The 21,898-nt window shown below is 42.6% G+C and overlaps 1 protein-coding gene across 1 annotated transcript in view; it reads left to right on the plus strand.

Annotated features, from left to right (window-relative positions):
- The window catches only part of NXN (nucleoredoxin), a 251,864-nt gene that overhangs the window by 150,295 nt on the left and 79,671 nt on the right, over positions 1-21,898 (plus strand). Inside the window, exon 5 of the mRNA XM_082244826.1 lies at positions 4,114-4,220. Coding sequence (XP_082100952.1) covers positions 4,114-4,220 — 107 coding nt within the window. The remainder of the gene's footprint in view (positions 1-4,113; positions 4,221-21,898) is intronic.

The raw sequence follows: 21,898 nt of genomic DNA on the forward strand, positions 1-21,898 counted from the left end.
GGTCCAGCCGCCAGTTCTCTATTCCGAGTTTGGCAATTTGCTGATGTCAGTCAAGGTTATTTATTTTAAGTTTAAATTCTTTTGTTGTTTTTATAATTTTTATGGCATATTAAATACTGCACTAGGAGTACTTTCTCTTGCGTTTTTGTGACTTTCCTGCCTGGTTGGTTGAGAGTTCCCTGATGGCCTCATCATAAAGATTGGGAGATCTACCACATCTTATCAATTAACATTGATAACCAGAGAGGAACATCACTAGTAGCTGGATGCGTTGTTGCTAACCGATAATATAGACACCAATGGGTTCCAATGAGTTTGCATTTCAGCTATATGGTGGAGGCAAGACACCACGGGTGACACCTGAGATTGATATTTATCTGCACTTGGATTTGATATGAAGGACACTTTTTTGTGATTAAGGACACATCCCTTTTTTTATCTCCTTTAGTGTATCATTTATAACAGAGAGATAATTTTATATAATATGCAGCACTGCAATAAGTTTTTATGTTCTCCCCAGACCATCACTGACCAACCACCAAACCGGTCATGCTGAACGATGTTACATAACGTTCTCCACAGCTTCTCCAGACCCTTTCACATCTATCCCATGTGCTCAGGGTGAACCTGCTCTTATGTGTGAAAAGCAGAGCGCGCCAATGGTGTTTAATAGCAAATGCAAATCGAGCTCCACTGTGCCGGGCATTAAACACAGGCCCATTGGAGGACGTTGAGCCCTCATGTCACCCTGATGAAGTCGGTTTCTGATTGTTTGGTCAGAGACATTCACATTGGTGGCCTGATGGAGGTAATTTTGTAGGGCTCTGACACTGTTCATCCTGTTCCTCCTTGCACAAAGGAGCAGATACCAGTCCTGCTAATGGGTTAAGGACCTTCTTTGGCTCTGTCCAGCTCTCCTAGAGTAACTGGCTGTCTCCTGGAATCTCCTCCATGCTCTTGAGACTGTGATGGGAGACACCGCAAACCTTCTGGCAATTGCATGTATTGATGTGCCATCCTGGAGGAGTAGAAATGCCTGTGCAACCTCTGTAGGGTCCAGATATCACCTCATGCTATTAGTAGTGACACTGACCGTAGCCAAATGCAAAACTAGTGAAAAACAGTCAGAAAATGTGTGAGAAAGTACATTTCAGCGGCCTACACGTGTAAAACCATTTTGTTTTGGAGGTCGTTTCATTGTTGCCCATCTAGTGCCCCTGGTAATTTTATTAATACCAAAGCAACTGAAACGGATTAACAAACCCCTCTGCTACCTAACTGACCAGATCAAAATCCCAGGAGTTTAATTGACTGGATGCTATACTCTGGAAAAAAAAGTGTTCCTTAAATTTTGTGCAGTGTAAATGAAATGTTTTGTGTGATTTAAAAACTGCTTGTATCAATTTATCAGTGGACCTATCAACAGAACAGTCAAAGGTGTAAATGAATGCCAGCGTAGTCTGTGTCTGCAGTATAACTGAAAGTTATATGCTCAATAACCCAGCAAGAAAATGAGAGACAGAGTAACGGAGAACACCTGCCAATTTATTTCATATATCTGGGGACAGTAAACTTAATCTTGGTGAGATGATATTAGCTGGCAACAGCTGAAAAGTCCTGGAAGGAAAACACTGTCAGGCGACTAATCACTTTTCCAGAAAACATTTTTTTTTTTTTTTTTGTGTTATAGCTAAACACATTGCAGTGAAAGGTATTATGGTTGTCAGCCATGGAAACACATTTTCTCTGTGTAAACATATCTAAATTTTAGAACTGAAGAACTTTTTACCAGTTAGGCTCCATGTACACGGGACGCTGGAAATGGCCGTTTAGGAGCAGTTGGGCGTTTTTTTTCAGAAGCCCCTGAACCCATCTACATTTTATCTTATCTGTCCATGTACACCAGGTCGTTTACAGTCATTTGCAGGCAGTTGCGTTCAGGGACTGTTTTTAGAACGCAATTATTTGCGTTCGAACGTGTGTTTCCCGGCGTTTCAAACGCGCGAACGCGTCCGAACGCGTCCGAACGCATCTGAACTCGATGACCCGTGTTTAGCGTTCGCGTTTTTCCATTTTAAAGGGGAATAATTTTATGACCTCTTGGAACGCTTCTAAACGCAAACGCCCACAAACGCTGCTAAACGCCCGCTAAACGCGGGTACAAACGCGACTGAACGGACGTTTCAAACGTCCTAAAAATATATCCCCCCCCCTTATACTTACCCGAGCCCTCACTCAATTCAGTGCTATGCTCATCTGTAGTGGCTCTCCCAGGTCTCTCAGGCTATAGCTGGCAATACTAATCGTTGTATTATCTACATTGTATTCTCCACAACATATTAGCGCTGTGGGAGGGATTCCACAATCCACACTGAGCGTGTAGATGGGGAAATCTGCACACTGAATGGCCTGCCTAAGTGTCTGCTTAGCTTTTTTAGACGTGACCCCCTCATCTACATTAGGGTCCTTTCACACGGCCGCTCTGTGTGTCCACAAATCATCCTATTTTTTTGCGGATGATTTGCGGACTTTAATGTAAGTGAATGGCACTGCGGATGTCAGCGGAATACCATCCGCTGACATCCGATTTTCCTCCTTTCAGTTCTGTTCCGTTTTTTGGAATGGAACAGAACCCTATTTTTTCATCCGTGTAAAAAACGGAAAGGAAGGAAAATTGGATGTCAGCGGTGTCATCCTGCTGACATCCGCAATGCCATATACTTACATTATGTCCGCATATCATCCGCAAATGGATGGGATGATATGCGGGCACACGGAGCCGATGACACAAATGTCATCCGCTCCGTGAAAAAAAAAAAAAAGTCCCGCAGCGGACTAAAGCAGCGGAGCGGCCGTCTGAAAGAAGCCTTACCCAGGTAAGAAACTCCTGCAGCTAAGTCAGATTTTTGGGAGAAATCTCTGCCATGATGACGGACTCAGGCAGGCATTGAAAGTTTACTTCTTCGCCTTCCTCTCTTTTTTATTTTCCTACATCTGCATTTGGAGTGTACCCTATTTTTCTGAATGAGTTGTTACATGGGGAGGGTCATTCTGCGGACATATTTCCTAAGCTTAAGGACATGTCTAGGCCTGGAGCAATCTTCTTCGGCTTTCTCTAAAGTTCTCAGCCTGGGTTCTCAAGTCTCCAAATGCATTGTTCCTCAATGCTTTGCACACAATGCCCTATTGAGGAGGAGTTACCTAAGAAGCAGGGGCTGTTCTGTAGCTTCAGCAATTTCTCTTCCTATCCCTTTGTAAGACATTCTGGTGCTATGGATGTCTTAGCCTTAGCAGGCCCTGGCCTGTAGCCTGTCAGAGTTGTTAGGTTCAGCTGCAAAAACTTAGGCTTCTGTTCCCAGGATTTGTTTATTTAGCCCTCCATCACATCTCCTTTGCCAGGTGAGTGTATATTATATGCCTAAAATCAAGTCCAGCTTTCCTATCTGTACACATTTCAGACTTGGTCCCAAACGTAGTATCAGGGGCCTACAAGCTAAAGTTTCAACTCTGCCACATTTAATATAGTCTAATTTTCCATGGTCTCTGCTAGGCCTGGTAGGCCTCAACTCTCTGGCACAACTTCCCTCTTCTGAGTCATGGCCATTGTTCCAGAGATTAATAGTTTCAGAGATTCTACTCAAATCTTTGCTCATTACTTTTTATAATGAAATCTATGGGGTAAGTCATTGCTATCCCCCATTGGTGAGCCTTCGTGGCCTCTGTGGACATCAAGGCCACTTACTTGCCTATTATCCTTCCAGCACATCTCAGCTACCTGTGTTTTGCTGTGGACACAAGCCACTACCAGTTTCTTGTCCTTCCCTGTGGTCTGTCCTTTGCGTCTTTGGTTTTCAACAAAGTGCTTGTCCCTGTTCTTGCTCTGGTTTCTTTACAGACAACACACCCTGTAGGTTATCTGGACAACCACCTTCTTTTTCTAAAATGCTGTTCTCAAGTCCTGTAAAAATGCTGCTCCTTTAGCATTCTATTACTTGGTTCTGTATAGAGTACAGAATTCCTGGTGTCAGTGGAGACAAGTTACATCATCTTACAGTGTGCATTAAAACTACTAAAATTGTGACATGACCAGATTTTTTTGTTTTTTTTACTCAGGTCAGAAGAATCATTTAAGCAGTATTTCAGTGAGATGCCCTGGTTGGCAGTACCGTACAGTGACGAAGCACGACGGTCACGGTTAAACCGATTATATGGAATACAAGGTGAGATATTCCATTATTTATGGTATGGAATAACATAACCTAGTTTATCAAATTAAAATATTTCACATATAGTCACACACGTATGTCAAACTAGAAATTAGAATGTGCATAATTGCAATAATACTTTATATTCATCAACAAAGAATACCTAGTAGCCAAGATAGTACATTTATATTATTACTGGTGCTGAATTTTTGCAGACTACAGAATCTCTACAGAAGAGATGATCTTTACTATTAAAATTGCTTTTGAAATCTATCTATCAATTATTACCATTACTGTTGTTGCTGCCTTACGAGTGAGTATTTTTATAGTTATTTATATAGCAATGATATAGTAAGTAGTGCATTACAGAGTACATGGACATCAAAGACATTGGTCCCTACGTTTCAAGCAGCTCACGGTCTATTGTCCCTACCACACTCCTCTTACAGTATTTTCTGTGCATGTGGCAACACGATCGCCTTTTGGAACTCCTACAAGAGCAGCAATATCAGAATCTGTGTATAGTGTATGTTTATTTAGAGCATGTATGCTTGACATTACTGATTTCATTGCCTGATTTAAAGCATCTGTTCTGTAGATTTGAATTCTGATCTAACAATGGCTGTGTAGTTTATTTACTTACTAGTTTCAGTAAATATTAACATATTGTGCTGTGCTTTATAAAGGACATTGACATCCGTGCCTTCCCCTGAAGGAGTTTATCATCTATCCTGTTTAACATATTCACTCATTGTTTACATACAATTGCCAGTATGTCAAAGCCCGTTAGCGTACCAGTATTTTTTTGGACTGTGGAAGAAAGCCTATGTGAACACAGAATATACAGTTGCCACAGTTGGTAACCAGTGGAACCAAGGATTCCAGGGCTACAAGGCAAGAATTGTGACCACGTAATGCAGGCATGTGCAAACCTATGTCTTGAGCTTGAAGAGTCCTTCATTTTGGGATAGCTGGGGGGCACTTTTTATATCATATGCCCCTGGTTTATTCCACTTCTGAAGTGGAATGACCGATCATTCAGTCAGGAAGACCGAGGGTAAAATTGGCCAAAGATGGATCGAAATTCGTCCAGTTCAGCAGGGACTGGACAAGTTTCGGCTCATCTATGATTGTTCCTATTTGTGAGAAGTCAATCTAATGATTTACTTCTCATGAACAGGCTTGTTCGATCCATGCTACAGTGCTGATCAGTGTATTCTGACAGTGGAGGAGACCCTTCTGTCAGAATAAAGGGGTTGGACAAAATTATGGAAATTTCTGACAGGACTTCGTATAACAAGCAGCGCACGCAGTGAATGATGAAAGTGAGGCTTCCCACCTGTTAGCTAGGTGTTTCATCACACACCGAATGCAAAAACACCTTACATCACTTCCACCTTCAACGCGACACATTGCCACTTTCACACCTGCAAATCAAGTAGTGTTTCCATATTTTTGTCCAACCCCCTGTACAAACAGTGCATGTTTTTAGCACTGATTACTGTAGTAATGTCACTGGTCCCCCCAAAAGTGTCAAAAATGTCAGTTAGGGGTCTGATCTGTCCGCCCCAATGTCACAGTCCCGCAAAAAATCGCAGATTGCCGCCATTACTAGTAAAAAAAAAAAAAAAATTACAAATCTTTCCCGTAGTTAGTAACTTTTGCACAAACCAATCAAAATACGCTTATTGCGATTTTTTTTTTTTTTTTTTTTTTTAACAAAAATATGTAGCAGAAAACAAATTGGCCTAAAATGTTAAAAATTTTTGATTTGTAAATTTTTTTGGGGGGAATGTTATATATCAGAATGTGAAAAATATTGTTTTTTCTTTTCAAAATTGTTGCTCTTTTTTTCAAAAATTAAAAATCGCACAGGTGATCAAATACCACCAAAAGAAAGCTCTATTTGTGGGGGGGGAACGTAAATTTCATTTGGGTACAGCGTTGCACGACTGCGCAATTGTCTGTTAAAGTTACGCAGTGCCCAATCGGAAAATATGGCCTGGTCAGGAAGGGGGTAAAATCTTCCGGTCTTAAAGTGGTTAAAAATAAGCTCATTGAGAATTTTTTTTTTATTGTCAAAGGCGTGTAGCTAAATACATTTTGGCCTAAATATATGACAAAAATGTAATATATTGGATATTTTTTAGCTGTCAAAGTAGAAAATGTAAATTTTTCACAAAATGTTTGTTCTTTTTTTATTATCAGAAAAAATAAAAAGCTCTGTTTGTGGGGAAAAAAGGACGTAAATTTAGTTTGGGTACAGCATTGCATGACCGCACAATTGTCAGTTAAAGTCGCGCAGTGCCAAGTTAAAAAAAAAAATGGCCTGGTCATTAAGCAGCCAAATCCTCCGGGGCTAAAGTGGTTAATTACCACCTTAATCAGCCACAGAACCTGTGTAATTAATGTGTGTCCTGGTTTAAAGGGATGAGGTGGCAACCCTAGGTCAGAGACTGCAGACATGGAACAGGAGCTGATCAGAGGCTGCAGACATACTACAGGAGATGGTCAGAGACTGCAGACATACTACAGGAGATGGTTAAAGACTGCAAACATACTGCAGGAGATGGTCAGAGAACTTTCAACAATGCACACCTATACAGTTGAATAACACAGCTCAGGGTTTCAGGGTAGCAGGCATTCTATAGGTGTAAGGACATACCTGGCCAACTGGGCTCATAATACACTTTCAGAAGTCGGAGGGCAGGGCTCCCACTCTGATCTCACTTTAGCTGCTCACTTCTGAGCATACAGGCTGCATGGGGCGGGGGTCAGAGCATCAGTGAAGCTCCCGATCCCGCCCCCTCTCTGCTGGCTGGCTTAGGAACACAGCCTCCCGTGTCCTCTGCAATACCGTCATCGTGGCCTAAACTAGCGGGCAGCCGCAGCTGGATTGGGCCCAGGGCAGTTGCCCCGTTTCCCCTATGTTAAAGAAGGCCCTGGGTCAGACAGATAAATCAAGCTGTATACTGTACAAGACGCTCTGTTTGCGAAATTCTAGATTAAATTACTGCTAAGTGCCTGTTCTGTTTGAAAACAATGGGAACTGTTTGATGGGCATTTTCATACTTATTTGGCACCTGCATTTAGTGTGATGCAATTTGTAAAACTATTTAGGCCCTGTTCACACCTGAGCGTTTTTCAGCTCGTAAAAAAACGCTCGACTCTGAAGTCTCAAAACGCCCAACAGGCAAAATCCCTTTATTTCCATGGCCCCTGTTCACATATGAGCATTTTGTCACCTGAAGCAAAACACCTGAAGCTCAATGTACATGAGCTTCTTTTTCGGCAGATTACAAGCGTTTTTTTTAGATGTCAATGCCTGACTCCAAACACTTGCAAAAAAAACGCCAAAAAAAAAAAACGCCTGAAAATGATACTCAGGTGTGAATGTAGCCTCAAGTATATCATGCATATCATACTCACAAAGTCCAGCATTTTGCTCACCACTAATCAGCATCTAATCTTTGATAAAGGCAACTACATCAGAAACACTGAAGAAATGTTTTTTCACAGCTGAAATCCTTACACTCCCATTCTCTTTCTTGAGTCACTGATTCCATGACATACCATACTAAGCCATCATTCAAGCGAAGTTACCCATTCTAGCAACAGCAGTCATCAGAAACAAACATCATGGAAGGAACTGTAGGTTAAATAGCTGAAAGCATTTGAACCTGATTGGAAATCCTTAAAGGACCACTACTGTAAATTATTTTACATAGTGTGGTTTATGTAAAATAGTTTTCATAGCTATTCATAGATAAATATGTGAAATTTTCAGATTATCCAAGCAGAACGAAGAGGGGGTATATTGTGAATGACTGATATTTTTCAACATTTAACCTTTTTGTCTTGTACTCCCATAAACAAAAATGACCGATTGACATTCTGTTGCCTTCACTCTGCACTAGAAAACTACATAAATAATAAAGTCCAACTCTTCACCGCAAGGGTTAATTACTTGCATCACATACTTTCTCCCTGCTCCCATAGGCTCAAGCACTCTCCCCGGTCCAAAGCTACAATCTGTGGGCAGAGCCTCTGTGCCATCATGTATTATACATGGACATTACTCCTGTATTGTACATTTAGGAAGTTTTCGTGTTTTTGAAGTTGATCGCAGCTTACAGAGCAGCTGCTGGGGACCGGTTGCAACGCTGGATGGAGCCGGCTGGAGTAAGGTAAGTATTTACACCCTAATTCTCTGCCCCTGGACATAACCATCATTTCTTTTTTTTTTCATGTATTTAGGCTTTATGGCTTCATTCACACCTGAGCAGAGCAATTTTCAGTCAAATTTTGTTCATACACAAGCATTTTAGAAGCATATACCAAGTGTTTTAAATGTGTATGCAAGCCTTAGCCCCTTTTGTTTTAGCAAATGGGAAGCATTAAGGGGAGGAGATCTGTTTTTACAGGCTAAAAAAGCCTTGAATATCATTGTTCCCATTGAAGTCTGTGGTGCCAAAAACACCCAAATTTGTCTCAAATGTAGCTCATGTAGCTTTTTTAGAGTCAGGATTCAAGCTACAGGCATTTGAGCGCTCATTTGTGAACAGCCAATAATGAAATGCATGGGATTTAGGATGTTGAGAGTTTTTAGAGCTTTGATCTACTGGTGTGACTGGGACCTTAAAGTAGTTGTAAAGCCTTAAGGTTTTTCACCTTTATGCATTCTATGTATGAAGGTGAAAAGCCTTATGTGCTGCAGCTCCCCCCAGACCCCCCATTTTCTTACCTGAGCCCAATCCGATCCTGCGATGTGCATGAGCGCAGCGGCTCCAGTCGCTGTCTCTCTCCTCTTGGACAGATTGACAGCAGCAGGAGCCATTCGCCATTGGGGGTGGGATCGAGTCCCGCTGTTTGTGTCCTTGGACGCAGCAGTTGGACTCAGGAGCTAGAATGCATGGGTGGATGAAGATGAGGGGCTTGGAACGCCAGCGGGGCACCCTAGAAGAAGAGGATCAGGGCTGCTCTGTGGAAAATAATTACACAGAGCAGGTCTGCATAGGCATGTTTGTTATTTGTATTTAAAAAAAAAAAAGGGAGTTTACAACCCCTTTAATATTCAAATTACTCTGTGTGGATACTTTTCATACGTGTGGCAGAGAGTTACTAAAACTGGAGAGTGCAAAATCTGGTGCAGCTCTTCATAGGAACCAATTAGCTTCCAGGTTTTATTGTCAAAGCTTAATTGAATAAGCTGAAGTTAGAGGTTGATTGGCTACCATGCACAGATGCACCAGATTTTGAGTGCTCCAGTTTCAGTATATCTCCCTCTGTGTGTGTTAATAGTAACTCATAGTGCATTTTTGTTTATTGTTGCTGATATAGCAGTCCTTTAAAGTAATAGTGTCAGGGTAAGAATCTTTATCATAAATACCAGTACTGTAACCAGGGTTGGATAAAAAATGTAACATTGGAATTCCATCATTGCGCAACATATTTATTCAATATATACTATATATAAAAACATCCAGTATAAAAATGCCAACTCACATTTAAAAGTGCCCTCTGACCGGCACTAAGTCTATCCAGCAATCCATATCTGTGACTGTCATGCCGCTTCGTGCAGTGAAGCCAGCGTGCCTTCCATTTCTTGGATTCGGTGTTACCCAGGGGCAGGAAATTATGTATGCATCGCACCACTGCACATATGCGCGTTTCACATGAATAATGAGCTGAGCTTCCTGATCACGCTATATTCATGCAAAATGATCAGTGTAAAATGGTTAAATGTAAGTTAGCAGTGTTGTATGGTTTTATATATAGATTGAGTAAATATGCTGCGCATTGATGGCATTCTCTTGTTACATGACTGAGTGAGAGGAGAGATCAAATAAGTGGACACAGGATCCCTTGTGGATTGGATGATCATGCTTATAATTGATGGTTATCTGGTGAGTAAGAATTTTGTAATGGTGGAGGATTACACATAAAATTTGTGGTGGACAGCATGCACAGCACGGAATTGGATAATATTATATGAAAGGGAGTGATTATGTACAAGGAATTACCACTTTGCATGGATGGACATTTTAATTTAATAGTTTGGATTCATGCTTAAATATATGGACACAGTACACAGTGGTGTTGAAATACACTTCTCAAAAAAAGGAACACTTTTTAAAACACATCAGATCTCAGTGGGGAAAATTATCATGCTGGATATCTGTACTAATATGAACTGGGTAATATGTTAGGAACTAAAGGATGTCACATCGTTTGATGGAAATGAAAACTATCAACCTACAGAGGGCTGAATTTAGAGACACCCCGAAAATCAAAGTGAAAAAAATGATGCAGCAGGCTAGTCCATTTTTCTGAAATTTCATTGCAGCAACTCAAAATGGTACTAAGTAGTTTGTATGGCCCCCATGTGCTTGTATGCATGCCTGACAATGTCGGGGAATGTTTCTAATGAGGCGACGAATGGTGTCCTGGGGTATTTCCTCCCAGATCTGGACCAGGGCATCACTGAGCTCCTGAAGAGACTGAGGTGCAACCTGGTGGTGTCGGGTGGACCGAAACATAATGTTCCAGAGATGTTCTATTGGATTTAGGTGAGTCGAGCGTGGGACCATTCTATAGTAATAATTCTTTCATCCTCCAGGAACTGGCGGCATACTCTCGCCATATAAGGCAGGGCATTGTCGTGCACCAGGAGGAACCCAGGACCCACTGCACCAGCGTAGGGTTTGACAGTGGGTCCAGGGATTTCATCCCAATACCTAATGGCAGTCAGGGTGCCATTGTCTAGCCTGTAGAGGTCTGTGCATCCCCCCCCATGGATGTGCCTCCCCAAACCATCATTGACCTGTCAGAATATTTATACTGCTCTGAATAGAACAGTGTCTATTTAGGTCAATAAGCAAAGATCTGTAAGGTGGAAGAATCTCAACTTATTTCCACACATCAATATGTAGCGAATTCTTTTTAATTGATTAATTTCTTTTTAAAAGCATATACCAATCTTAGTACAGTCTACAGTATGGAATATATAAAAATATTTATTCACAAGGCATGTATTCACAATAAATGATCAGACTTAAGGTAACACAAAAAGATAACTTTACATAAAATACAAACGATAAATGCAATGTGAAATGTATCTCAATGATGAAAGTAAAAATGAAACAAGATTACCTTTTCTCAGGTATAGCATAAACCATAGGTAAGTGTTCTACATAATCAGACCACAATTGTCTGCGAATCGCGCAGCCGACAATCACTCCACTGCAGATGGAGCGAGAATAAGCTATGCAAAACGGGAGACTAAAATCGCAAATAATGCGCTAAATCTGATATTAATAAAAATGTATAAAAACAAAAATTGGCTTTTTAGAGAAAAATCTACTATGGTTTATATGGCTGGGATTGTAATCTTATTACCCTTAAATATGCAATATAAAACATATAAGGAAGGAAATAAACAATATTGAATAATATCAAATAAACAGCAAGGTATATTTACCACACTTAAGATGGCTGCTAGCTTCAAATGGTCATTACCAGAGTCCTTAAGATGGATGCCTTCTTAAAATGGTGGCCAGTTAGGGAGGATTTTCGTTTGGCGTCCCTCAAAGTTTCAGATAAATGATGGAGCAAGATGGAGTATGTGTAGAGAAGTATAAATGGATGTGAGTAGCGTGTGTGTTGTAGGTGTAATGTGTGTTGTCAGTAATGTCATGTCTCACATCTGGGTTCTCCTTTTTATATTGTATTGAACAAAGGACTATTAAAATTACCATAAGTTAAACCCAGAGGGAGGAACATTATCCCCATTGGTTGGGACATTTTATACATTAACTGGTGAGGTCATAGTCACGCCTCTTTAATTAATCCAATACTTTGGATAATAAAATTAAAGGATGATTTCTTTATATTTAAGAGTAATCATAAAACACAACATATAAACTTGTCCATACTCTCAGTACATACATAAATGTCCATCTATATCTCCATCATGTACCCTGGCAGTTATTGGATCTGGTAAGCCATTTATAATATTATATATTTAATACAATAGATATATTTATATTGGAAAATACTGAGTTACCCCAAGACTGCATTTAGTAACATCTCCAAAGGGGGCAGCATTGTATTGCTTATTAGATTCAGTATTTAGAACATACAATAAGACCACTATTAAAGATAACCTTTGACCTAAGACTGATTCAAGCAATTAGATCACTTGGCTGTGTCTTATACTGTCAAGAAAAGCATCTGGCTTGTAGGATTTATATTACCTAGCCCAGTCCAAAGTAATTCTTATATAAACACTCCTACCACATGCCTTAAAATGCAGTAATTAGTTACAAGACATGTGTCCTTACACTCACACAACAGTAGAGTCACCTTAGAAGCAGCCGACAACACAGAAATTAATTTATTTAGGTTGGTTAGCCCCCATTTGCGCCCGTGACACATTTACCACATGTCTGAGGTAAAACATTTGTTTAGACAACTGATATTTCACCAAATTCCCCTTCAGGGCTCTTAAAAACTGTAAAAAAAAATTATAAAAAATAAAATAACATAAATAAACTACTACTAACACCATTGGCCGAACTACCAGAGTCACAATGGTCGCACTTGCAACCAGGCCCTAGCGTTATGCCATTGGGCTCAGGAGGAAAGGTTCCCGGCTGGGGGCGGGCCTTTATAAATTCTTGCATTGGTGTCCTGAAGGTTCTAGTTATGCTTCTGGCCCTTCGGGTTACATGCAAACTTTATACAGATATTGTAGGTTGACTTTCAGAAAGCTAACTTAGTGTGACTTGATGAGGACCAGTCCTTGACAAGCTGTTTTTACTTCACAAGTTTAGCTTGCACACTTCTTTCTTCTGCTTTCTCTGTTACAAGGGTGCTGTGTAAGGAGAAGGAACTTTTTTCTTTTTTCTTTTTTTTAAACTTTGTTGGATTGTGCAGTACAACTCTGTATTTAAGATGCTCCACTAACTCATAATCCAGTCAGTGCTGGCTCAGCAGTGTTAAGGAATGTAACTAGTATTTTCTGACATGGAATGAGGGGAATGCACAAACAAGGGCTTGGAAAGCTTAAATTTTTTCATGAATTGCTACAATATTTAAATAAGCCAACATTTCTATCTACAAACCACACTCTTCATACCCAAATAACATATTTTGTCCTTACTATTATACAGTAAGAATTGCACCAAACAGGACAGGTGAGTGAAAAGCTGAATGAAAGAAAGTGTCTAGTTTCAGAAGTCATTTTTAGAATATAAATTACCATTTTTAGTTTTCTTTTTGCAATCCTGTTTTTGTTGTTCAGACCCTGTGCAGAAGCACAGTTGAAGTTTTTCTGTGAAATAGTTTACTTCCTCTTAAAAAACCTAATCTGGAATCTATGTTGTCATGATCAATGAGCTCTACAGATTAGATGCCATTTGGATGTCAGGAAGAAATGCAGATCTTAACATTTATTTTCTTTTTCTGTGTGCTGTAAATTGCACATCCACACTTATCTTTGCACTGTCACTAGAGAAGAGTGGATAATTAGACAGTTCCAGGCCAGAATTTCAGGCATTTCTGAAGTTATGATATCCTCTCATGCTCTTCAGTTGTGCAAGCCTGACAAAATGAAAAACTATGCATATGATATCCTCCTACATAAATCTTTTCTACATGTGTCTTCCTCCTAGATTGGTCCTCCTGACCTAGTATAATCACCTCTTTCCTGCTACAGATCCTACAGTTCTGAATACAGTGATGTCAGGCAGATGAGGTCTGGCTTTGGGTGTGGGTGGTTACAAGGATAGATCAAAGGTGTGTAGGAGGGATGTCCTAAAATGAACACTATAGATTTGACTCTCAGCCAAGAGCCAAGTCAGCTATTTCTTTGGAAACAAATAGACTTTTTAGAAAGCAACTTTATCTAGCTATAAATGGATAATTTGTGCAGATGGGAACATTCTTAGAACTGACTGTAAGGCTGCATTTCCACCTGAGCAGAGCGTCGTTCAGGCGTTTTTCTTTGAGCGCTTTTGGCCATTTTTTTGGAGGGGTATTACAAGCATTTTACAGCTGCAGGTGTTTTTGTTTAGCCAATAGAAAGCACTAGGCGGAGGAGATAAGGGGTGGAGAGCTGCGTTGAGCAGAAAACAAGCATCAGGGTGCTTGTAAAAACCTCATGACGCACATCTTAAGGCATTCCCATTGAAGTCTATGGGGCCCAATCTGCCAAAAAGAAGCTCATGTACTTTTATGACCCATAAGCGTTTTGCTTCAGGTGACAGAACGCTTATATATGAACAGGAAACATTGAAATTAATAGGGTTTGGCCTGTTTAGTGTTTTAGGGCTACAAGCTTCAAGCAGAAAATTACTCAGGTGTAAACGGGGCCTTATAGACATGGCTACACATATGACACAATGCAGTATCATTTGTCATTCAGCTCTCTGTTACCATATAGTTCACCTGATAAGAGCAATGGTGGCTCTTACAATCAAAAGCAGCAGCCATATACAATGTCATGCACCAAACATTTTCACTTTCTGCTTGGATTGAACACATCTATGTTGTGTTCCTGTGAGCTTAAATTTTATTTAATTCGATTTTATTAGTGAGCATTAATGATTTCAAAACCTTGCTTCTGTGTGTGGCTTTGGAAAAGATAGATATGAGCAGCCATAGCTGCCTATTGTATTTCCATACTTTGCTTCCTGCTTAGTAATGCAGACCATATTTTCTTTCTCCTCACGCTCATTTACAAGTCTGATGTTACTGAAGACCATAGATCTCCGTGTAAAGCAAACCCAGCCAATCTAAGCAGTGTTGAGCAACCATCTTAAGCTCTCAAAAAAAAAAAATGCGGCCAAAAGATTTCTGCACAAGAAATTGCTGTAATACTCACCTCTTCTATGGCACGTCTTAGTCCTCCCATCCACGTTTTAGTGCTGCAGTCTTTGAAAGACTCTTTAACATTGTACACAACTGGAGGGGTTGGATGCCTGAGTCCTCCACCATAGGCTGAAGTTTCTTCTGCCAATCCCTACGTAACTACAGGATTGATGATGTAACTACAGCTGTGATGTACAATTAGAGTTTGAAGGATGGAACCACAGTGTGTGACAGTAGATAGGGGAAATTCAATGTTCCTGGAAGTGTCAAATCCTAGACAGACTGGTAAAGATTGCAACACTGTAACAGAGGTAAAGTAGGAGACACAGGAGATGCCAGTATGCTATTCTTTTTCTTACAAGTTGCTTCCTTTAGGCCTCATGCACACTGAGCATTTTACCAGCTGTCGCTCATTGACAGACGTAGTCCTCCTTGATTAATATCAACTCGGGTTATACTGCCCTCTACAGGAGTAGGACTAGACAGGAAAGAAAATGTTCTGGCCACACCCTAGGGGCAGTCCCAGAGGGTATATCCTCTCACTTCCTGCTACAGCAAATCAGTTTTTTTCTGTCTAGTTAGGAGTAAGGACCTAGATTCCTTGCTAGGATCTTCAGTCCTGGCAGGATTTTTTTTTAGAAATACTTTTTTAGACAGCTTTTTTTTCTCCAGTGTTCCTGTGAGATCTTCAAGCAAGCACGCTGAAACTGGGCGACGGGCTGGATGTTGAGATCCAGTGGTCATCCCAGTTCAGCCTACGAGCGCGTGCAGGCCATAGCTCCGCGCTGGGTCGGCCGCGACATAGTCCCACTGGACGCGGACTGACCCTGCGAGTTAAACGTCTCGCCTGGACGCCAATGACCAGCAGAGTCACGGCGTCCACATTGTTCGACAGCCCCCCCACTCCGGTGGAGAGGGGTTCTGTCAGGAGTTGGCGCCCGCCTGGTTCCGGTATGGTGAGTAGAATGTTCCCCCTCTCCCCCTGTCGGGTTTGTTGGTGGACGCGGGCCCCTCTCTGGGATGGTCGGACACTCAGTTTCTGGGTCTCCCCTCTATCCTATAACAGGTCACAGATCCCCCAATTTGAGTGTGATTTTGTGAATAGAAACCAGGAGGCTTGTTTTGGGAGCTGACTATCTAAAGTCACTATATGACTGTAAGGATGACTGAAGTCAGTGGCAGACTACTAAAAGGCATTACTATTGAGGTATAGAGGTATCCTACCTGTCATAGTGTGTACACAGGCCGATGCCTATGCCTGAGTTACTGCAGCCACAGATCGCCATCCCTCCAGAAAGCCGGTCACTTCCACAGGCCGCACAGCCTCCCGCAGGCCGAGGACACCTCCCGCAGGCCGAGGCACTCCCGCAGGCCGCACAGGCCGAATGCACACCTCCCGCAGGCCGCTGCTAGCTTGCAAGCCGCCGCTATCCTACACAGGCCGCCGCCATTTTCCTGCAGATCGCACAAGGCCGCCATATTGGCGAAGCCTCATGTCTCCAGCATGGGGGCGGCCATGTTTGAGGTGACCAAACACCTCGTGGAGTAATTGGGAGGCGCCGGAAGGCGTGTAAAAGCAAGCCAAAGACTTCCTGTCTGTAACAGACAGTGCTGGAAGCAAGTTGATAAGAAACTTCTGTGCATCAGGTGAGCCTTGGGGTCTCTCTCTCTCTCTCTTTCTGAGGGGTCCAAGCAGGTAGACTGAGGGGCGCTATTGCGCTGGGGGACTAAGTAGAAAAAAAAAAATGTTTTTTCTTGCAATTAATTTTTTTGTGTTTGCTGGCAAGTGTCTTGTTACATGAACCCTGCCACACATGTATCCCCACCTGATCCCCTCGGGGTGGCCGCAGGACCCTCCAGTACCCCACTTGTGATGATGCATTATCAGCAGTTTTGGAGTCTTTGGTATCCCAGGTGGAGGTAGCCTGTCAGGGACGGGGGTCAAGAAGAGCGACCCTCCGCCTACCCCTATGTCATCTGATACTTCAGATATGGATTCTGAGCTGATCATTGGAGTCCCTTTTCTGGGGTTGTTGTCTCAGGTACGGTCTCCTCAGACATTGAGGAGGACGCTTCTGCCTCTGCCATAGCACAAGAAGCGTTGGTGGAAGCACTAGTTGTGTCTGTCTGGGAAACCTTAAATCTTGAGGTTACACCGGCAGAGACTCATATATTCCTTTTTTGGTACTAGCAAGCCTACCAAAATGGTGAAGGGTTTCCCTTGCCCAAATGGGGTCGTCCGTAAACGAGCCCCTGCTATTTCCAAACGCATTGCTAGGCGCTATCATTTTGAGGAATCCCTCATTACAAAGATGGACGGTACCACCAATAGTGGACTCACCGATTTCCAGACTAAATAAAGCCACTGTTATCCCGTTGGATTGACAGAAGGGACCCCACCCATTTCTAGGGTGGGGGGACGTCTTCACCGGTTTCAGGATCCAGGGCTTTCCCGAATCCCGGATAAAGGGGTTCGCAAGGTCATATGGTCGGGATACAAGATTGAGTTTCGATCACTTCCACCGGTGCGATTCTTCCCTTCCAATATTTGACATCCCCGGGTCGCTTAAAAAGCTTTGCGGGGGACAGCTTGATGCAACAAGCAGTGGTAGTTCCCATTCCTTGGAGGAGTTCTAGTCGAACCTGTTCACAATGCCCAGGAAAAAGGGCTAGGTACGTCCAATTCTGGTCTTGGAAAAGATGGAGCCCATCCATACAGTGGTGGCCTCCCTGCATCAGGGGGATTTCCTGGCGTCCATAGACATTTAGGATGCCTATCTTCATATCCCCATCTTTGCAGGACATCAGCGTTTTTCGTTGCTTTTCCCAAAGATCATCCCTGGTTCCCCCCAGGAGACTGAACTATTTGGGCCTAATTTTGGATACATCCTTGTCAAGAGTGTTTCTCCATGCGGAGAAACTCCAGAAGATTCAGTCAATGATTCGGATGTTGCTGTCCGTCAACTGGCTGGGATTGATGGTCGCCTCCTTAGAGGCAGTACCGTCTGCCCAGTCTCATACCCGAATTCTCTAAGAGGAGATTCTTCTCAAATGGAATCGGAATCTCGATTCTCTGGACAATCGGATCCGGTTGAGCGAGCGGACCAGGGAGGCTCTGGTCTGGTGGCTTCGGTCTCCGATGCTCAGCCAGGGGAAGTCATTTCTTCTGATTCCAGGTTACCGATAAATGTGTTGGAACTGAGAGCGATCAGATTTTGTCTGATTTACTGGACCGAGCAGCTCCAGGGCAGCCCGGTTCGGATCCAATCGGACTATGCCACAGTCATGACTTATGTCGATCACCAAGGGGCACCAAGAGTGCCCTGGCGGCCATAGAAGTGACCAACATTCTTATTGGGGGAACAGTTGTTCCAGTTCTCTCCGCAATATTTATCACGGGGGTGGACAGGCAGATTATTTCAGCCGTCAGATTCTGGATCAAGAGGAATAGTCTCTTCATCCAGAGGTATTTCACCAGCTGTCCCTTCATTGGGGCACCCCGAATATGGATCTGTTGGCAGGTTGGCTCAACAGGGCTCGCGCCCGCGATCCTCTAGCGGAAGCAGCAGACGTGCTGAGCGCCCCGTAGGGGAAGTATCAGCTACTGTACGTCTTCCCCCCTCTCAAGTTACTGCTGAGATTCCGCAGGATAGAGGTGGAGGGAACTCCAGTTATCCTGGTAATTCCGGGCTAGCCTCGTCAAGCCGTGTACGCCGACTTGGGCAAGACTAGTCGCGGACGCTCCTTGGAGACTTCTTCTCAGGGAGGATCTGCGGTCTCAAGGACCGATCTTCCATCGTGCTTTACAGTCGCTGGCTTTAACGGCCTGGCCATTGAGACCCAGGTACTGAAGGACAGAGGATTGTCAGCTTCAGTTATTCCTACTCTAATTAAAGCAAGGAAAGCGACTTCCAGCAAAGTCTATTATCGCACATGGAAGGCTTATATTGCGTGGTGTGAATCGTAGGAATTTTCCCCCACGTACCTATTCGGTGACCCGAATCTTGGTTTTTTTCTGCAAAAGGGGGTTGAGCAGAAACTATCCTTGAGCACTATCAAGGGTCAGGTTTCAGCGTTAGCAATCTTCTTCCAGAAACCTCTGGCTACTCATTCCTTGGTACGGAATTTCATCCAGGGGGTGCAGCACTTGGCTCCGCCAGTGCGCGCGCCCTTACCGCCCTGGGATCTTAATTTGGTGTTGTCGGTTCTTCAGAAACCTCCCTTTGAAAATATCAGGGAGATTCCCTTGCTTACATTATCCCAGAAGGTGGCCTTCTTGGTGGCTATCACTTCTGCACGGCTGCATTATTGTGTCATTCCCCAGATCTGGGGATTCATAGGGATAAGGTAGTTCTTCATCCGAAGCCATCTTTACTTCCTAAGGTGGTTTCAGACTTGTGCTACCTTCCTTGTGTCCTAAGCCCAGTCATCCTCGGGAATGTGCGTTGCATTCCTTGGATGTGGTGTGGGCAATCAGGGTATACCTGAAGACTACGGAATCGTTCCGTAAGACGGATTCACTTTTTGTGATCACAGATGGCCCCAGAAAGGGGTTGCCTGCATCTGCCGCGACTATCTCCAAATGGATTAGACAGACGGTGGTACAGGCTTATTCTATTAAGGGTCGGAATCCTCCGTTCCCTGTTAAGGCGCACTCCACTCGAGCGCTCAGTACTTCCTGGGCCTACCGCCATCAGGTGTCAGTGGTCCAGGTTTGCAAGGCGGCTACCTGGTCGTCAGTGCATACCTTTACAAAATTTTATAAAATTGATGTGATGGCATCGGCGGATGCCTCATTTGGCCGCAAGGTTTTGCAGGCCGCAATTTGAGGAGACCGGTGGTCTACCTCGAGGGTTTTTTTCCGTTGGAATTTCAGTTGAGTCTCATCTTTTGATTGATGAGCCTATAAAACTTCTAGTTGGCACCGGTTGGGCCTTCTAGATTGGATTTTGATTTCCATTTTCCCACCCCTCATTTGTGGCACTGCTTTGGGACGTCCCGAGTTGATATTAATCAAGGAGGACTACGTCTGTCAATGAGCGACAGAGAAAAATTGATTTTTGTAAAATCTTACCGTAAAATCCTTTTCTCTTAAGCTCATTGACAGACGTAGTACCCGCCCCTCTGTTTTTGAGTTGGGTTGGGTTAAATTCTCTAAACACTGCTTTGTGACATAACTGATTTGCTGTAGCAGGAAGTGAGAGGATATACCCTCTGGGACTGCCCCTAGGGTGTGGCCAGAACGTTTTCTTTCCTGTCTAGTCTTACTCCTGTAGAGGGCAGTATAACCCGAGTTGATATTAATCAAGGAGGACTACGTCTGTCAATGAGCTTAAGAGAAAAGGATTTTACGGTAAGATTTTACAAAAATCCATTTTTTCCTGGTAGGAGAAGTGCTGACTAAAAAGTAGTAAATCCCGCATATTTTACATTTATGCATGTTCACGCATTCTATTGGGAAAAATATGAATGCATTCTGAATTTCTTTTGTCCAAACACTCCTCCCCTGTAAACGCTTCTCTTCCAATACACCTGTGAACGGCTATGTGTTCATGGGCACATAGGCAAACGTAGAAGTATATTTATAAGCTGAAAAAAATTTAATTTTTTAAGCCCAGTGTACATAATGCCTTAGGCTGCTTTGCTTTTTTGTATTATTTATTTATTTATTTTTGTATGCTTAAAAAGGGTCCCTTAAAGGAAATGTACAGCCAAAGCTCATTTGGCTGTACATCTCCTATGGATCACAGGAGTGCAATTCGTTCTGCACTTCTGTGCCCCTTTTTTCAGCAGAAAAGTCCACTCTTTGCTGATGTCACAGACAACTGTGGAGGGGTGGGGTTCGGCTGGCTCAGGCTCTCAGTGGCGCGCTAAAAGGCTGAGTCGAGTGTCAGTCCAGGCACTGCACCAACACGACAATGAAAGGTGGGATCTGCCAGGTGCCCTAATTTACACCAGAGTTAGCCTTCTAGCGAGCCACTGAGAGCCTGAGCCGGCCGCACCTCGTACCAATGCTGCATCCACCTAAATTAGCATAATTCTCGAAAAAACAAAAACAAAGCCATACATCTTTTAGGTAAGAATTGGGCAAGGTAGCAGATGTATAGTTACATTCTAATATTGTGTGTGTGTGTGTGTGTGTGTGTGTGCCTGACCTTTTAAACCGGATGACTACATTGAAAGATTTTGGTTGTCATGTGGTTAAAGAACATGTTTTCTGTTTGTACGGTTTATTTTCTGGGGATTAGGAGCGGTCCCTAAAGCGCAGATTAGATGTAGTAGCATTGCAAGAAATGTGTGGAGGAAGTCCCAGAGATCATGCTGTAAGCATATAGCCCTACATACTTGAGCACAGGCTGATCTGCTCTGAATCAAGCCTGTGTTAACAAATTTTGATTTGTATATGTGGGTTTCGCCATGTGTTTATATTCAGAGCAAGCTTTCTGTGTCATTATCAAACAATCGGCTAAACCTTTTTTTCTTTGCACACAGAAACTGCTTTTCAGAAAAGTAACAAAACAAGCACTTTTCTCTTTCATTTATTTTAGAAACTGTCCTAATAGTTTGTTAGTAATATTTTATTTAAAATAATCAGACTTTATCATTTTTACAAAATACGGTAATTTGCCCCACTATTTCTGATTCAGTCAGGCAACTAAAAAAAAAAAGTCAGTCTTTAAACAGCTAATGATATCAAGCAAACAAAGCAACTGTGCCATCAAAAAGTGCAGTAAGCCCTTGTTCACATTGAAGCGACTTGTCATGCAATTTGGTAGGTCAAATTGCATGACAAGTCGCACTGTATTGTCGGCAATGGCCAT

This window comes from Pelophylax lessonae (assembly GCF_965119305.1).
Source record: "Pelophylax lessonae genome assembly, chromosome: 2".
NCBI classification, from domain to species: Eukaryota; Metazoa; Chordata; class Amphibia; order Anura; family Ranidae; genus Pelophylax; species Pelophylax lessonae.